The following is an 18,304-nucleotide window of genomic DNA, read 5'->3' as shown; positions in this document are numbered from 1 at the left end:
TGTACATAATTTCACATACACTAATTCGATCACTGTTATTAGCCCGAGCTATGGGGAAAAATTAATATCTTGATCAAACAGCACCTCCAACTGGCAGATCTTCGTCATGTCACGTGGTTTACAACAGCGCCTCTAAATGGCATATCCTGGAAATCGCATACCACGTGAAAGGTCACATGACCCACTCCTCCAAAATCTAACGCTTCCATGGCAAAGTCTTTGCTATCTAAAGGGAACGAGACGTGTCTAAAGTTCACTAAATGACATTGTAATAATTCTGAATATGCGGTCCTATTGACGCATACACTCGTATTTGAATGCCATTTCCTGACTCGTGATGCCCGACGAGAGGTAGAAAGTTTCCATCTTCAAAATGTTTCTGTCATTGCACTTTGCGGTTTCGCTAGTAGCCATTCTCCACACAACAACAACCTCTTTCACAGGTAAAGCAAAATCACCTTTAACCGCCTTTAAGCCATGTTAAGACTGGTTCTGTGTCCTGTCTTTATAAGAACGCAATAAGTGTGTTGCTAGAAGCTTCGGCCATGACTCGGTGGTGTGTGAGTGTAACTCAACGTACTGCGACACCCTCGGTACCGTGTCTCTTCCGCCACTGGGTCACTACATCTCCTACCTGAGCAGCATGGCCGGAAGCCGGCTGGAGAACAGCCAAGGTCCAATCCGACCCAACAGAACCGGTTCTGGTAAGTCTCATACTGTCTGGGCTTTTCAAATGTAATAAACATGGTGGCCACTTTGGAGGACCGAAAGTGCTCAAATTAAAGAGATAAATGTACAGTTAAAAATTTAAATCAAATTGGCATCATCTAATTCAATGTTACATTAGTTAATTTAATGTTTCATCAATTAAAAATAAGTTTTATTCATTAATTACATATTGAATTAAATAAATCAATGTTTATTTAAATGTTAATTATTTAAATGTTCAATTAATTGAATATGGAATTAAGTAATTGTTTCATTAAACATGACCTTAATTAAAATACCAATTATTAAATTAAAAAAAATATGTATGATTACTTATCTTTTAATTTATTCTTTCACGCTTCTGTGTTGAGGAGCTTTATGAATGTATTTTATCTGTCAAACTCTCAAAGTTTGATGGGAGAGTCCAAACACTTGATCGATTACCCTGCTCATCGGTCACTCTTGGATCAATGTCGTGATTGGAAAGTGGGGAAATAACTCGCAACTATTTTGAAAAATTCCTCCTCTTTACGTTGTATAAAATCGTTCTCTGCAAGCCCTGTTTCCCCGGTCTAGAATATCTCTAACTAAATCTCTTGAAAGCTCATGAAGGGCCTCCATCATCGTAGCTGCCATGTTTCCAACCACTTCAGGCCATAGCAATGGATTGGACAAGATTTGAGCTAATCCGGTTTTGGCTCTCTAATAACTTTGACGAGTGACTTTGACAGATAAAATTAATGAATGAAACAATGCAACAGTTGACCATGAAATAAATAATTAAGTAACTAATTATATATGTATTTTCTATCCATATAATCATCATTAATTAAATTAAATAATCATACATTTAATGACACAGATTTTTTAAATTCTATAATTAATGCAACATTTGAGTAATTAATGACAAATCGATTTAATTAATGAAACCTTTACTTAGTTAATGAAACATTTATTTAATTTTGGCACTTTCGGTCCTCCATATTCCACAGAGGTACTTGAATTTAAAAGCCTCGACTCTTTACATTTGTTCTCTATTTTGGCTTACTACAGGCAGGTAGTGTGTTGATCATACAGTATGTCACCCTCAGGCTTGAGACTGACTCTCCTTCCTTATAAGAAGTACCAGACGATCAGAGGATTTGGCGGAGCGATGACAGATGCGGCAGCACTCAACATCTTGTCGCTTTCTCCTGGAGCACAAGACCAACTTCTCAGACAATACTTCTCTAAGGAAGGTACATGCGCCATAACTCTTTATGGAGAAACAATACAAGAACTGTTGAATGCAACTCTCACTTTTGATTGACACTGTCAGAGAAAGAGGTAATGGTAATATTATGTAAAAACGAAGAAAGTTATGTGTCTTTATTTTGCGTTGTCAGGTATAGGTTACACTGTGGTGCGTGTGCCAATGGCCAGCTGTGACTTCTCCACACGTCAGTACACATATGCGGACACACGGGATGACTACAGCCTGCACAATTTCACTCTGGCTCCTGAAGATGTGCACCTGAAGGTTAGGACACGCCGACGGAAACGCACAGAAAAAGGCAGAGACAAAGCTAGGGAGGGAGAGAGGAAGAGGGATATGAACAGATAAAAAATCAAGACAGAAGATAGGAGATTGTTGTCGCATGCATTTCACAGCCACGACTTGCCTGAAATTTCTGCATCTCCTCCAATCTTGTTACCAGCCTTTTGGCATCCTTTCTGGCTAGTTTTCTTCTTGCCTTTTCATCTATTTTGGAGGCACTTCCAGCTCTTAGTAATGCTACACAAATGTCAAGAAAAGTTTCCTAAAATATCTGAACTTTGAGGATAAACAGGGGCACGTGAATTCAAATGTGGTCAGTCAATTCTGAATACAGCCATATTTAGGCTTTAAGTTTTTGAATAATTTTAGAAACGTTGTGTGTAATTTTACTATATATACAGTATATATAGATTTTAAATTTTTACTTCCCTTTATATTTATTTATATTCATTTTTATTTTCACTTATTTAGTTAGTTTTGGTCCTCCATATAAAAAGGTAGATTATGCTCAGGGGTGTGTGGACTTTTAATATCCGTCGTGGAGACATACACAGTACTGAATGTCTTGTGATGTGTGTGTGTGTGTGTGTGTGTGTGTGTGTGTGTGTGTGTGTGTGTGTGTGTGTGTGTGTGTGTGTGTGTGTTTGTGTGCGTGTGCGTCTGTACGGTTGTCAGATCCCTCTGCTGCAGAGAGCCCAAGCCATGGCTCCCGAAGCCTTGTCTCTGCTAGCTAGCGCCTGGAGCGCCCCCGCCTGGATGAAGACGAACGGTGCACTCATAGGCAAAGGCTCCCTCAAGGGAAAACCTGGCGGAAAGGAGCATAAAAGTTGGGCTCAGTACTACATAAGGTGATTCGAGTACATACAGTATGTTGTTATGAAAGCATGTATTATTGTTTGATTATTTGTCCTGCACAGATTCCTTGAGGAATACGCCAAGTATAATTTGACATTTTGGGCCGTGACCACTGGGAATGAACCTACAGCGGGACGGATGACAAATTACAGGTGTCCACTTTCACATGGGATATTAACATTATAATATCAACAGATTTTGAGACATTTATGTCACTGCAGTTTCCAAGCGCTGGGCTTCACTCCTGAGCAGCAGAGGGACTGGGTAGCCCTGGACCTGGGCCCCGCCCTCCACGCGTCATCATTCCCGCAAACTCACGTCCTCGTGTTGGATGACAACCGCCTGCTGCTGCCTCACTGGGCCAAAGTGGTGAGTGCGCCATGGTGGATTTTTTCCTGCCTTTTGATGGAGAGGCATTGTTGCAATAGATAGCTTTCTATTCAGTAAAAAAAGTAAACATTTTCATATATCAACAAATACAGTATGTAATTAAGCCTACAAGGTATTATGAGTAAAAACTAATGACATAAGTTACTTGTACACAGTGCAACTGCTGTGAATGGTCACAGTACATAAAATGAAAAGTTTAAATAATCTGCAAATATTAACCATTTTGTCGAGTATTTTTTTGTTGTTGTTTAAAGAGCCATAATCGTCCATTTTAATTGGCTTGTCGATTAATCGGTTGGGCAACCGGTTACACGGATATTTGTCTTTTTTTGTTCGGACAGAACAAATTTATGGCATTTCGTTTCGATGGCGGAAGATTATTTGAGATTTTTTGTGTTAAAACTTTGGTCATGGCCTGGATTGTATCTCATTCTCAAGACACCACAGTATGAGGAAATACAATGCTATTTTTGTTTTACCGACAACAGCACATTCATGTGTTCCCAAGAATTCCCTACGTGCCACTACATGTTCCCTCCCCCAAAAAAATGGAACATTAAAACTAGGAAAGGGAGGAGCAAAACATTTTGAGAAAGTCACAGTCACCTTAAATGAAAACAAATTGGTAGATATGACTGTGAAATCTGTAAAGACGAAAATACAGTATACTAAAAAAAAATGTCCTTTGTATGTGTCAATACATGTTTGTATCGCGCAGCAAAATATATTTTCCAAGCCAAAACATGTGATGTGACTGTCACCAGGTGCTAAGTGACATCCACGCAGGCCGCTACATCCACGGGGTGGCGGTGCACTGGTACCTGGACAGCCTGATCCCTGCCGGGCTGAGCCTGGACGCCACCTATCATCTGTACCCGGAGTATTACCTGTTTGGCACCGAGGCCTGTGCAGGTTGGACATCCCTGGACCGGGGGGTGAAACTGGGCAGCTGGCAGAGGGCCGAACAATACGCGCATGATATTTTGGAGGTAAGAATGGCCCATTTTCAAGGCGTGTGATTCAGCCAGCCCTGCAGGCTGTCAAAACAAGCCAGGACTAGGGTTTTTTTTTTTCTGTTTTTATCTTTAGGATTTAAATCATTACGTGACGGGCTGGACTGACTGGAACTTGGCATTGGATCAGACCGGCGGGCCCAACTGGGTGAAGAATTTTGTGGACAGCCCCATCATAGTTGATGCTAAGCGGGACGTCTTCTATAAGCAGCCAACTTTCTACAGCATGGCCCACTTCAGGTAGTGAAACGGAATCTAATTACATATTTAGGCAGCAGTCAAATTTACTTTTGTTATGTATATTTTCTTAATTCGGGCCTAGTAAGTTCCTGTGTGAAGACTCTCAAAGAGTGGGTGTATCCGCCAGTGGAGAAACAAATCTTGAGTTTTCTGCGTTCATCCGACCAGACGGCTTAGTGGTGCTCATCATCCTCAACAGGTTGTATGAAACAGTAAATGTCCGTAGTCGCACGTCAACATTCACGGTCAAACATAAATCAAAGAAATCCACGTACATATTGTGTGTCATTTAGCGTTATGCTAACAAACAGTGTAAATTGCCATTATTGAGCTAACTGAGGGGATCGGTGATGGGTCAGTCACGCAAGTACATAGGATTTTTTTCATTTCTATGTACCATTACATGTATTTCAACTATTTAAAATAGTTTTGTCGAGAAAAATAAAAAGAGAGATCAATTAAGGTGTGTGATTAATTGATCTAATTAATCACACAAAAAACACAACTTTTTTTTTTTTTTAGATGCATTTTATTATATTTGCGGGGCAAAAAAAAAATGCAACAACAAAAATTGCTATTTTTAACAGATGTAGTTGTCACCATTTGCTGTATTTGAGATTGGTCCCAAGTGCTAGCTGCGACCTTTAGTTGCGGCCATCATGAGGAATGGCGCTGTTTTGTCAATCGGCAAATAATTAGAAATTAACATTAAAATAAACAATTGTCCATCCTGTTTTTTGCAGATTTGCTCAAAAACGAGTTGTTCTCAAGTTTATTTTGGAAAAGAGCATTGCTGTGGCTTGAGACGTTAGTGTCTTTGTTGCTATTGTTAGATGTGGCTGCAGTCGCAGCTGGATGCTTTGCATTTATGTGGTAGGCTTAAATTGAGCTGCTCCGTACAAAGGATACATAATACTCAATCAAATGTGCTGTAGATCCTTTTTTTTTTTAACTTAATGTTACCATTTATCGGACCAACACCTTTCACATGCTGTTCCATTTTTATGTCTTCGTTCTGCTCCTGAATTTCAGGAGTTACCATTTTATTTCAATTTACTGTGACAAAGCTTGGTTTCTTTTACAAAGTCAAGGATCTGTTGTTGTAATTTGCGCTTCATATTGTGCCACACAGTTTCAATGGGAAACAGGTCAGGACTGCTGGCAGGCCAGTGTTGTATCTGTTATAACATGTCCAGAATGTAGCTTGGAATTCCTATTTGGAATCAGGGTTTGTTAAACAATTTGGAACTCAACGAAGGTTCAAATTCTGTTTGTGTTCAAATTAGCCAAGTGAGTGAAACTTGAATGGTTCGAATGTGTTGTTTAGGTCATCATCAGACATCCTGTTTGAGGTATGGGACCAAGTGATGGGCTACATTCCTTCTACAGCACCATCTCATTCCTTACTCACACTCGCTTGGTACACAAAAGTGTAAGGTGTTTTTATTTTTCATGTCCACAAACAGGTAAGCGTCATCTCGGCAAATGACTTTTCTGATCTGAAAACTTCCTACAGAAGTTATGTAGAGGAAGAATGATAAACAATGAGTTTTTCATTACAATGATTTAATGATAAAAAGCATTGTAAAATGTGTTATGTTAATGTTGCAAGATCAGTCTGAATTTGAGAATGAATTTTCATTCAAAACATTTGCAACCTAACTAGTCCATTCTGTTTTTAAGTGTTCTTTTTGGGTGTGTCCTTAATAAATATTAAGTAAACCCACTACTGCATATTTACGCAACGTTGCTTTTACCAGTGCTTGTGGGAACTGTTGCCATTTTTTTAAAAATCAGCTATTTACCAAACTATGAGGCTTGCTGCTAAACTTGTGATTTGCTCCAAGATTTGATGCATGGAAGACTTATTGGGTTTCTATCCATATCTGCTCTTGACACTTTGTACATAATGAAACGTGTTACTATTTAATTTCAAATAAAAACAAGTGATGTTCAGCCTGTGTTGACCTTTTGGGAAAAAAAAACAAACAAACTAAAGGAGGAAACCCATTGTTGTCACTTTATTAATACATCATAGACATTTTTCATTTATATAATATACAGTTTGTTAACCATGTACGTCATTCACATTTGCGTCTCCATTCTCAATGTTGTTTTCTTGGCAAACCTTTAGTTTGTGGACTACGATTATTTACATTAAAAAAAATGGTAAAAATGTGGAGGAAAGGGATGACATCAGATTATAATATATACACCAGTAGAAGTAGGTGGAATTGAAAATATGGGACGAGCGCTGATGACTCAATTTGATTTCCTCGTGTGAGGATTTTGTGCGGCAATCTCCCTTTTAGGAATGCTTAAATTAAAATGTTAAGCCTCCCCCTGCCCCCTCCCAAAAAAAAAAGCCCATGGACAGTTGAAAAATAAATAGTTTGAAAATGATTACAGCAGTGTGGCAGATTTGAGATACAAGGGCTGACATTTGCCCAAACTAGGGTCTAAAAGGGGAAATGGTTTGGCCAGTAAACATGGATGGGCCTCATCTGGAACGGAGAGGAGAGCTTAAAGGGGACATATTATGGAAACGGACTAGCAATTTTTTTTTGTATACAAATGTGTATAAATGAGAGACGACTCATTTGCATGAGACGGAAAAGAACCTCCAAAACCACGTCTTGGATTTTTGACTTAAGCATATCACAATTTGTAATAACATGTCTAATATGTCTCCTTTAAGATGCATATGTCTGTGTACATGGTTCAAGGAGAAAAGACATTTAACTGAAAATTACAAAAAAAAAAAAAAAAAGTGATTATGACGGCAACGGAGGCAAGGGAGGAGCGAGAAGTGTCTTCTCGGCGTTTTTTTTCCCCCTCCCCCTCTCAGAAGGACCATCTTTCCTGTGTGCGGGGGTCCATGGAAAGGGACGGGGACTCCGACGGGGGCTGGCTGCTGCTGTCTTCGCCGTTCAAACTCTTCCGACAAACGGGACACGTGTCGTGCTGCGGGACGACGACGCGGCGTCAGCTAGGTTTTTAAGTGCGACGACAATGCTGCTTGTGTTTTAGTTGTGACTCACCATCTCCAGCCATGGCACTATACAGGCTGAATGGAAGAAGTGGTTGCAGGGGAGCTGTCTTACGGCCTCGCCCACCTCAAAGTCTTCTTTGCACACTGGACATTCCATACAACAGTCTGTGCGCACAAATTGAACACAGTTGATGTCTAAACTTCTGACAATGCTAAATAATTCCTCTCTTTTGTGGCCCTATACTATAGGGCCTATAGGATGTGGATTTGGGTACTTCCTGCTGTACGACAACAAAGCATGGCATCCTACCCTGTCAGATAGCTCTGCTTTTAAACTGCAGCTGTTCAAGGTGAGAACGTTAAAGGATGTATTATGAAACGTTAGGAAGTTCAGGTACTGCTTATGTTAACAGACAGTTTGAGCGTTAAATGCTAATAAGAAAGTTTCTTATGGGGTTCTACTACTACTATTTCTTTAGTTTGCACAGCAAAGTGAGAATGCATTGTCACTGGGCACCAGAACATGAGCTCACTTCTCTATTGACAAAGTCAACAACAGTTACTTATTCAGTCGTAATACATAATTCTTGGTACAATTCTGACTTCTGGAGGTGTGTACTATGCAAATCAGCAGCAGTAGAAATGTAAATTAGATTGTCGTCCTTGTCCTAGTGTATCACACAGTAAGAAACTACTGATTGTGTGTCAAAGGTATAAGCTGCTCTATAATTTACTAGAAGCAAAAGAGGGGTGCCGAATGAGCCAAAATAAACTTGTATATTGACTTTCAAGAGATTTCTATATTTATTTGTGTTTGTAAGACTTGTGTTAAATTGTAAAGTGACTTAAAGGAGATACTACACAGCCATTTTCAGCAGTAGAATGTAATATTTACCCTGTAATTCATGTTATATTAGCCATTTTCAGCAGTAGAATGTAATATTTTCCCTGTAATTCATTTGTTATATTATTTTTCGTGTTCTATTAAAAGCACATTTCCATTTGCTGGCAACTGCAGACGACACCCCGGGCGGTCAAGGCGCAGGTAACGGCCAATTATGGCTCAACTGTTTTCCGGATTGTGAGGTTCACAAGCTGAGTCGGGATTGGTTGTTACCCAAGCATATGCAATGTCATTCTCAGTCGACAGCAAGTGGCTTTTTAAATTGTGCATTTAAATTGAAACCAAATACAGTTTACAGTTTACAGTTACAATTTTTAAATGCTGACATAAGATCAGTATCACTTTAAAGCTGTGGTTTCCAAACTTCAGAACGCTTTCATGAATATGCAAACATGCAAAATAATTATTAACAACTAAACAAGAAACATTTCTCCATACCATAGTGGTGAATAAAAATAATGAATTATTTTAAGCGGGTTTTACTCTGTGTCAAGGTACAAATTGTGAAACATACTCCATCACGTGAATGATTCCAAAGTAACTCAGTGAGCTTGTGACTGAGAGTTCCTTTTTTAGTTCGGAATCTAGAGATGGCATTCAGCTGCTGAAATTTTCTGGTGTCTCACGGGGTCTCTGACCACTCGCAAATCTTGTAAATCCTAAATATTCACCTTATTTATTCATATGTTTTCAAATCAGCAGGTGTCCATTTTGCCCCTTGCTGTCAACTGAAAATGACATTACAACTCAGCTTGCAAACATCACATAACAAAACCCGTAAAGCAGGTGAGCCGTGGTAGGTGGATACTGAGCCTTGAGCAGATGACGCCATTCTCAGTCGACAGCAAATGAGGGAAAAAAAGTATTACTTATTCATGGCAAAGACAGAATACGAGTCCAACCTGCTTGTTCCTGAGAAATATTCACAAAGGGTAGAGAAGAGATCTTCTCTTTCTCTGCTGGAGGAGGCCCTGTGTTCTCCAGCTGACCTAGTAACTACACACACAAAACCATTAGCAACATGAAGAAAAAAATACACACATTTTTTTTTTTTATGCTGTACTTGTGTTATGACAGCGTCCAGTCCTCCCTGTCCCCAGGCGTAGTCTCCTGGATTAGAATGCAGCATCCCTGTCCTGCAGGAGCGCAAAGCGCCAGTTGCGGATGCTCATATCGGAATATGAAATAACATTCTGACAGAAATCTGATGAGGTTCCGCTAAGGGCATCTCACCATGACAGCGGCGGCGAGCCAGTGACTCCAGAGTTGGCGAAAAGCCCAGCGAGGAACTGTTGTACAATCCTGCGTGATGGACATTGAAAATTTTGGCGAACCACGGCACATACTTGAAATTAAAACTGCTAATGTGATTGAGTTGGAGCTATCTATGCTAAATTTGCGTTATGTGTTTGTATTCAGGAAATGCCGACACACCCTTCGACAGCAGGTGACCGGTCGGGCCTGCTGCTGACTCTGGACCGGTACCTCCTCTGCGTGTGTAGGCGCGGGGGGCGCGCCGGACCCCAGTGGTCGCCGGCGCCTAACGTACTGGCCATGGGCCCTCCGAGGCCAGCGGGGACAGAGCCCCCGATGGGTCCCATTCCAAATCCCCCAAAGTCGCTGAGGCCACCTAAGCGTCCACCGGGGAGCCGGGGTTCTGAGTCGGGTGTGTCGCCGTCAATGGCAAATGGCCGCTCCATTAACAACAGGTGCCATAGCTGCGGCGATAATGACAACACAGCACAGAAGGTTAGTTGATTAAACTGGCAGGCACCTTTTGAAATTTTTGAGAGTAGATTAGATTAAGTTTTTTTTTTTCTTTCACTGATTTTGGTCAATAGTGTGACAAAACTGACTAATATTGATTATTCTTTTCACAATAAAGGAGACATTTGTAAATGACTTAGTTGTTTCAAGACTGATAATCAGTTGGTTTGAATCTATAATGGCTTTAATGAACTATGAAAATATACTGAAATTCTGAGAATTTGGGCAATTTTTGGTTTCTAAACAATTGTAAAAAAATAAATAATTACTGATTAATTTGACTGCTGGTTAGTTGTTGATTAATCCTTGCACTTGTAAAATTGATTGACCATGTAAGAAGAGATTTTCCACATTTATATAAGAGCTTTGAACTCCAAGTATCTTTGTTGTCTACTTGGGGTGGCACCGCACGGTTTGTTATACAGCAAATTAACTGTGTTTGAATAACATTTCATTTGAATGTGAAATATTCCATTTACAAGGCTTAAAATGATTATATATAGCTCTAATTTGATCTAGTGTGCCTCCAGTGCACAGAACATCGCAAAAATGCACTTTTGTCAAGCGCCACCCGATTTGCCTCCCTGTTGTCAACAACGCGGCTCATTTTTTTCGATGGACTTTGATGCATTATGAAAAGGAAAAGACTGCTTGACTTGTCTCCTTCGGCCCGTGGACGTGTGCTTGAAGCCATGTATGTCGGCAGGTGGGGGGAGAAACAGCGAAGGGCAACATTCCACACTGTAATCTTGCAACCATCATCACTTGGATAAAGAAAGTTTGGGATAGAATCCCAAGTAAGATGATCAGCAAATCATTTTTGAAGAAATCAATTAAAAAAAAAACTGGACGAGTCCAAAGACGATTAACTGTGGAAGAGTAACAAGGATGTTTGAACAAATGAGGAGGAGGAAGATAAAGACGTCAGGGAGTTAAACGGGAATGGATATTTGGCATGTCAGATAGTGATGATGACTTTTTGGGATTTTCGACAAATTAATATTGAACTGTGTCAAAAAATAAAACATTGAAACGTCAAATCATTTCATTGTTGCAACATTAGTCTCAGCATTTGCGTCTATGCTCACACATACATTGCCTCGCGGTCTTGCCTAGCTCCAGCCCCACCCTCTGCCCCCATAACCGCAACATTATGTTATTCAATATAAAATCTAGAAATGCCTCTATCTTAATTTTGTCATTTTAAATACACACACCATGTGTTTTAATTGGACAGCCATGATCTATATAACTACTCAAGTCAAGGGTAGACTCATCGCGTTTTCGTAAAATTCAATTAAACTTAAAAAGGGGGTCGACATGTACTCTGACAAATACGGTAATCACTATTTTCTAGTTGCTTAGTTTGTACTTTCTGCTTTGTGATTACAAGACTGATCCAAGAAAGCAGCCGGTACTAGTATCGGCTGCCATTGCAAGTACCGATACCTTGAAATAAGATACTCATCCATCCCTAGTTATCGGTCCTCACCCATTCCTAATGAGCTGTTTATTATCGACCGGCTAACTTAGACAATGCGGGTGCCTAGATGGCAACAGTGGTTGTAGCAGCCTTAACATTCCGTGTCAGGAAAAAAAAAGGCACTGCAAAGCTTTGAGGCAGAGATATTTCTTTGACTTTATTTGATTAATTGTTTCAGTTAGAGACTGTCACTTGGGTAAGAATCGTACCTCTGCAAACTGAGTGGTTGTGTCATCTAGTCCGTTGGCGCCGCCCTCTAAGAGGCTGCTGGAATTACAGACAAAAGGAAAGACAGCTGTCATGAGAAGAAACCAATCAAATGAGTCATGACTCTTACCTGGAATCTTCTGTCACTTCCTCAATGAAGCCTGAGTCGCAGCGGGGACATATATACTCCTTGAAAAAGATGTCAAAGCACAGACTTAGACAATGACTAACACTCCAAATTGGAAGAAGAGAACTATTTTTAAAGATTCATTTGAAACTGCCCAAAAAGGCCTTAAATACATCCAAGTTGACCAGGGTAATTGAACATAAAGTCAAAACTGTATTTAATAAAGTTCTAACAACGACAATAAAAAATGCTAAGATTATACACAATAATATGTGTCCAGTGATCAGTTTGTCGCAAGAGATGTGCTATTTGTTATTGATTAGTACAGTATATCAATTACTTGTCGATTCATCTTTCCATCTCTAGTGAGGATTGTATTGAATCAGTCTCAAAAGGTACTTAAAACAAATCTATCAAAACACATGAGTGGACAAGCATTCAGTTATATTTGCTCTTCATTTGTAACTCTCTTTCTTCCCACCAGGTGTAAGCGGAGTCCCCTAATACTTCAACAGCAGTCAAATGAAGTCATTATGCAAATGTGGGCGACAACGGCGGAGGCGGCCGCTGCTTCAGGTTGAGCAACAACACAAAACACATGCATGCCCTCGTCTTGTCTCCCTCCCTTCAGGCGAGGTACATATATCAACATATAGGATTCTAACAGCTCTCAAATGGAGCTGGGGGCATTTTAGTTTGATTTCAGGTTGTTCCACTAAGCACTGTCATCGTTGCCAACATTAAACTACAATAGTGTAGTAGGTATAAGCGTTCTTCCAAATTGAAACTAAGGTTACGTTCATAAAAAGTACACACTACACAGCATTTAAGAATTAATTCAAGCGATTGTAACATTACGTCCAGTTTTAACATTATCACGGGCTTAATCGAAAGTAAATAAAAAGATGCATTTTACTAATTCAATTAAGGTGTATTCCACTGAAAACGAAACATATATTCTTAAGAGTTTAAATGCATACCTAATGCAAAGTGAACAAAGTAAGTGTCCTTAAATTATTTGGATCTTTCATCTGGACTCGAATGAAGTCAAGTACATATGCAGTGTTCAATTTTCTACTCCCATGTTTGTGCATTTCATATGGAAACTGAAATTATAGATGCAGAATTCCCCGCTTGCTTTGGATAAGATTATGTAAAGGCGGGGGGAAAGGACGCGAATGCGTTTAAAATACTAGTTCAAATTATCTTATTTCGTCCAGTATTGTGTATTTTTGTGCTATACACAAAAACCACAGCAGACCAAAGCTTGAGGCTAACTCGTTCGACATGAATGTCTTCCATGAACATTGCAAATAAAATATACGGGCCGCGTACTTTAAATGCACAATGTTTGAAAAATACATCTAAAGTTGTTACCAGTGTATTTAACGCGTTCACAACTGCAACAACAAACACCGATGGCTGCTAGCAGGCTAGCTAGCTTTTCGGCTAAGGAAGGCAAGCGGAACACACGGTAATCGGCCAAGACGCCAACTTGTCAATCGAGTAAATACGACGACATAAAGCCGAGAGTAAAAATCGAACGTCTTACCGGGAGTTTCGGATTAACTTCTCCCTTACAACAGTGACAGAAAAACCGATGCGGGGGAACAGCCGCAGCCTCCGCCATCTTTCCCAAGCGAGCACACAAACAGTGACGTCGGTCCTCCACCAAGTCAGTACGCGAGCCCGCCCCCTTCCCGACATGCACCTCGCGGTGGACCGGCCAATTACGGCAAGGTAAAATCGTTACGGAAGTGGTCGTCTGCTCTTCTGTTTACAAACGTAGAAGAGCATTTTTCAATGGTGGGGACGTTTAAAAAATATGTATTCATGAGAGAATTGAGTGATAAATTAAGATCTGCAATTAAAGTATCTAATTAATATCTTCATAATCTCACCTAAAGGTTTCTTGATTTTTTTTTGTAGGTACATTGTGTTATATTGACAAATGTAAAGCTTGATAAACAGCAACAAAAAGGGGCTCCAGTCATTCATTTTCTAAAACAGACTTTAACAGATGCAGTTGTAACCATTTACCTTCTGCTGTATTTGAGACAACCTTATTTTCAACCATCAGGAATAAAGGTGCCGTTTTGTCATTCACCAAATTACAGAAATAACATTGAAATAAAACACAGTTCATTTTGTCCATCGCAGACTTGCCCAAAGGTGTTCTCGAGTTTAGTTTGGCAAAGAACTATTTTATAGCTTGCTACATTGGTGTTTTTTTTTTTTTTTTTGCTCCTGTTACCTGTGGCTGCAGTCACAGCAGAGTGCTTTGCATTTATGTGGTCGGCCAAACTTAAGATGCTTCATATCAACAATGTCACCTGTGAATTTTTTAAAGTTTAATTTACCATTTAGCAGATGGACAACTCCCACATGCTCTTACATTTTCAAGTCTTCCTAATGCTCCTGAACTTACCCTCCCAACCGCAACAAGAGCTTATCACGTCAAACACAATGACAGCCTAGCAGTTTTCACTTCAAGGTGTGATTGACCTTTGTTTTCCAATCCCTAACAACTCAGGCACTAGAATCCTGATGTTTGACTATGGATCTAATCAGCATGCCGAAAGCATACATTTAGAGATTGAAAATTTGATTTAAAAAAGCTTTGCTATGGGATGATGAGTGGAACGTCAGTTGTTTTACAATGAACATTGAGAACTTCCTTGAACATAGATTCAATTTAAAAACTAAGATTGATGAAATTCTTGAAATGTATATATAAAAAAAATCGGATTAAACATTCGCAAATTCGCGACACATCCATGGGGAAAGTTATTTGAACTTACCCACTGACTGAAAGATGTGCTTCTAAGTCATGCTTTAAAAATACATTCATGTATTCCCAGTTTCGTTGTTTCAACTGTGCATTCATTCTTTTTATTTTCGTTTTCGTGTCGTCTAAAAACACAGAATCCACTGACACGTAGCCCCCACTAGCGTAGCCTCGCTGTAGGCACGCAACTCAAAAGTCAGCTGACGCGGCAACAACTTCCGGTATCTCCAGTTGTCACAAGAAGTGATGATTTTAAGCTGCAGCTCCAAAATGCGCTAGCTCTTTCTTGAAAGCATTATTGTTTTAGTGTTTCGTACAATTTCCTTACGTGCTTATTTTAATACAACAATTTAAAAACACTGAGCGAGAACAACCATGTTACGACCGAAGGCGTTGACGCAGGTTCTGAGCCAAGCCAACACAAATGGTGTCCAGAGCACACTGTGAGTACTGCTAACCTAGCCGGATGCTAACCTGGCGTTTAAAAAATAATAATGGCGAATAATGGCTTACACGATTGACTGTTAAACGTCCTGCCATGATATTGACTGATTTTGCAATGGTTGCCAATGCAGTTAAATGCCAACTGTTTCTTTACTTCCGCATGTTAAAAATTGTAGAGCGTTTTTTTTTAGTTCCCCAGGAAATTTCCAAATAATCGTTTAACTATAATTTACTTTAAATTGAGAAATTATGTAGTCAAATAAAGTGTAACTTTACTTGTGAAAAATACACTCAGTAACAGGGTTGTGCCAAACACAGTACAATAGTTGTAAGTAGATTTCGTTCCAGGGTTCTGTTTGCCTCAAATAAATTTGCTGCACAGTTGGTGTAACTTCTTTTAGAATCCATCCATTCATCCAGTCATTCTATATAGCCACTTATCCACATTAGGAGTCAAAGAAAAAGCATAATCACTCACAAATGATGTTTTGTTGGCATTTTTTCCCTGAATCGTACGGCGTCTGGAAGATCCAACATTCATTCAATTGCGGCTTCCTTATTCATTTGCATTTTGGTGGTCAGATTGCTAAACAACGAAGGCTCTCTCCTGGCTTACTCTGGTTACGGGGACACGGACGCTCGGGTCACCGCCGCCATTGCCAGCAACATCTGGGCCGCCTACGACAAGAACGGCCACCAGGCCTTCAACGAGGACAAACTTAAATTCATACTCATGGACTGCATGGTAAGACCTGTTTCTGTTTTCAATTTCACATGCAAAATGTGTCTAAACTTTTTTTTTTGGTAAACTGTAATAGTGTGTTGCAGGGGGCAAAAATGTTTTCGACATACAACATTTAAAAATATTAGGCTCTCCAAGTACCAGCGTCATCACCAACATTAGTTTTTATCCTCGCAAAATATATTTGTTTATATGGTGTTTCAACTGAGGTTTATTTGGATGATTAACGGATCCATCATTTAATCAATCAGATTTAAAAAATATATATCAGGATGTTATTTTGAACTGACAGTGCAAAAATGCACAAATAATTGATATTCGGGTTTGTTCTGTAACATGTCTGAAAATAGGTAGAAGTCAATGTTGATCAACGTTTCAAATCTTTCTTTTTAAAATAAATATACCACAAAGATAAGTCTGTCTTTCAATGAGGACTACATAAAATCTGAGAATATTTAAAGTGAAGAACTGGAAATGGTGAAGATTTGGACGACTTTAAACAAGCTTTCTAAATGACAAATTGATTGTCAAAATAGTTGATTAATTTGATGCTCAGATCTTGATTAGTCAATCAACTTTAATGTTATTATGAAGTATGGTGTCATTACTCACTGCACATTTAAATACTGTCTGGTTAAAAATGATAGAAAAATCATTCCATTCCATTCTTTAACATAATTTATTGAGGTCCTGTTTACACACAAAAAATGACTTATGTATCGCATTTGGTTCCTTAGTGCCCAATACAAAGCACTCACCTTCAAACCAAGCTACCACCCGTGCCCAGCTGACAATAGTGTTTGTTTTTAAATTACAGGAGGGAAGAGTGGCCATCACGCGAGTGGCCAACCTACTCCTATGCATGTACGCCAAAGAGACGGTGGGCTTCGGAATGCTCAAAGCCAAGGTGAGGCAGCAAAAACAATTGCTTATCTTCATCAATTTGCTGATCACGTGTGCGTTTGCCGTGCAGGCCGAGGCTCTGGTGCAGTACCTGGAAGAACCTCTGACCCAAGTAGCCGCATCCTGAAACTGAGTGCCTGTTATGTTTGTTTCTTAATTTAATCATGTAAAAGTGTTTGTTTCTGTTATTAACAATCATTTTGTCTGTTTGGTGTGTCGTCTTCTTTCATTTTGTTTCATCATAACATTAAGGAAGGCTTAAGGAAGCATTCACTTTGATATGTCAAGTGCCATTGAAATGTAATTAAGTTGAGTATGGTTTGATTCTAATGTGTACAATAAAAATTTCTCATCGCAAATCTTGTAGTTTTATGGTTTATTCTGGGATTTGGCATCAGAAAACTGGATTTCTGAATCAAAACAATGTAGTGTTTATACTCACTCAAAATAGTTCTAACATTGGAGAGGGAGACAAATGTCTCACTTTCCACAAAACAAAAACTTTATCCAAATCTATGTGTGTGTGTGTCTATATAAATCAAATCAGTATTCTGTTCCTATTCCAACATGTTTAATGCATTCTTCAAATCTAAAAAAAGTCATTTATCTGTCATTTATGTTTCTTACCTAAGTCCATAAACTCCAATTACCTTTGACCTGGGGTAGGGAACTCCGGTTCCTTGAAATAGGCGAGGTAGGACTCTCGAGGAACCGAGTTCCCTTCCCCTGCCTTTGACCCTTATCAAAAGGAAATGAGTTGTAGAAAAGTGATGTCAAATGCTTAACACAGATTTTATGCTTTGGCTATTGAACTACTCAGAAAAGTACACATTATTCCCATAATATTTGTCTTAAAAAACATTTGCAAAATCTAACGATTGTACAACTCTTGACCTAAAAAAATAAGATTGCCTTTATTTTCCCTAAAAGTATGATTATTTCTCATAATTACTAGTACTTTCTCAAAAAATACTTACCGTATGTAAGAAATGAAATTTTAGCCAAAGAATTTTTTTTATGTGTAATTTTCTCTCACAAAGCATGCATGTCAACATTTGTATCACAAGATGTCTTTGCATCAAAATGTTTTTAAGGAATGCATGTCATTGAGCTTTTGTTCCACGATGTCACGATTTGCATCAGAAGATGTCACTAAGGCTTGTATGTCAGTTAGCCGCCAACCCTGCCTTGCTTTGTTCATAAA

The 18,304-nt window shown here is 39.2% G+C and overlaps 3 protein-coding genes across 5 annotated transcripts; 2 read left to right on the top strand and 1 right to left on the bottom strand.

The window, feature by feature from the left end:
- The first annotated feature begins 180 nt into the window (after positions 1 to 180).
- On the top strand, positions 181 to 6,699 carry LOC148425259 (lysosomal acid glucosylceramidase-like). Of its 2 annotated transcripts, none has more exons than XM_088411801.1 (11): positions 181 to 443; positions 513 to 704; positions 1,800 to 1,946; positions 2,094 to 2,227; positions 2,921 to 3,093; positions 3,163 to 3,252; positions 3,322 to 3,469; positions 4,255 to 4,479; positions 4,580 to 4,743; positions 4,826 to 4,942; positions 6,071 to 6,699. In XM_088411801.1, exons 1-11 carry the CDS (start codon positions 374 to 376, stop codon positions 6,177 to 6,179), a joined length of 1,569 nt encoding a protein of 522 aa, XP_088267927.1. In that variant the 5' UTR covers positions 181 to 373; the 3' UTR covers positions 6,180 to 6,699. The 2 variants fall into 2 exon arrangements, with proteins under 2 accessions (XP_088267927.1, XP_088267928.1); XM_088411802.1 differs by having other exon boundaries at positions 282 to 443; positions 535 to 704.
- A 38-nt stretch (positions 6,700 to 6,737) lies between these two features.
- LOC148425258 (E3 ubiquitin-protein ligase RNF115-like) lies at positions 6,738 to 13,921 on the bottom strand. 2 transcript variants are annotated; one of them, XM_088411806.1, is made up of 9 exons: positions 13,776 to 13,921; positions 12,227 to 12,285; positions 12,099 to 12,156; positions 10,074 to 10,357; positions 9,873 to 9,941; positions 9,703 to 9,775; positions 9,542 to 9,635; positions 7,785 to 7,900; positions 6,738 to 7,707 (listed from the first exon to the last, which is right to left on the bottom strand). In XM_088411806.1, the coding sequence occupies exons 1-9, from the start codon at positions 13,851 to 13,853 to the stop codon at positions 7,588 to 7,590; spliced, it is 951 nt and encodes a 316-aa protein (XP_088267932.1). In that variant the 5' UTR covers positions 13,854 to 13,921; the 3' UTR covers positions 6,738 to 7,587. The 2 variants fall into 2 exon arrangements, with proteins under 2 accessions (XP_088267932.1, XP_088267933.1); XM_088411807.1 differs by having other exon boundaries at positions 12,099 to 12,153.
- A 1,296-nt stretch (positions 13,922 to 15,217) lies between these two features.
- Positions 15,218 to 17,459, top strand: LOC148425257 (ragulator complex protein LAMTOR2). Its single transcript, XM_088411808.1, has 4 exons — positions 15,218 to 15,454; positions 16,038 to 16,200; positions 17,015 to 17,104; positions 17,171 to 17,459. The coding sequence occupies exons 1-4, from the start codon at positions 15,387 to 15,389 to the stop codon at positions 17,225 to 17,227; spliced, it is 378 nt and encodes a 125-aa protein (XP_088267934.1). The 5' UTR covers positions 15,218 to 15,386; the 3' UTR covers positions 17,228 to 17,459.
- Positions 17,460 to 18,304: the final 845 nt, after the last annotated feature.

The sequence above is a fragment of the Hippichthys cyanospilos genome, chromosome 3, assembly GCF_059441005.1.
Source record: "Hippichthys cyanospilos isolate Australia breed blue-spotted pipefish chromosome 3, RoL_Hcya_1.0, whole genome shotgun sequence".
In the NCBI taxonomy this organism is placed as follows: Eukaryota; Metazoa; Chordata; class Actinopteri; order Syngnathiformes; family Syngnathidae; genus Hippichthys; species Hippichthys cyanospilos.
Note: the sequence above shows the minus strand (reverse complement) of the source record. Positions and strands in the feature narration are given on the sequence as shown.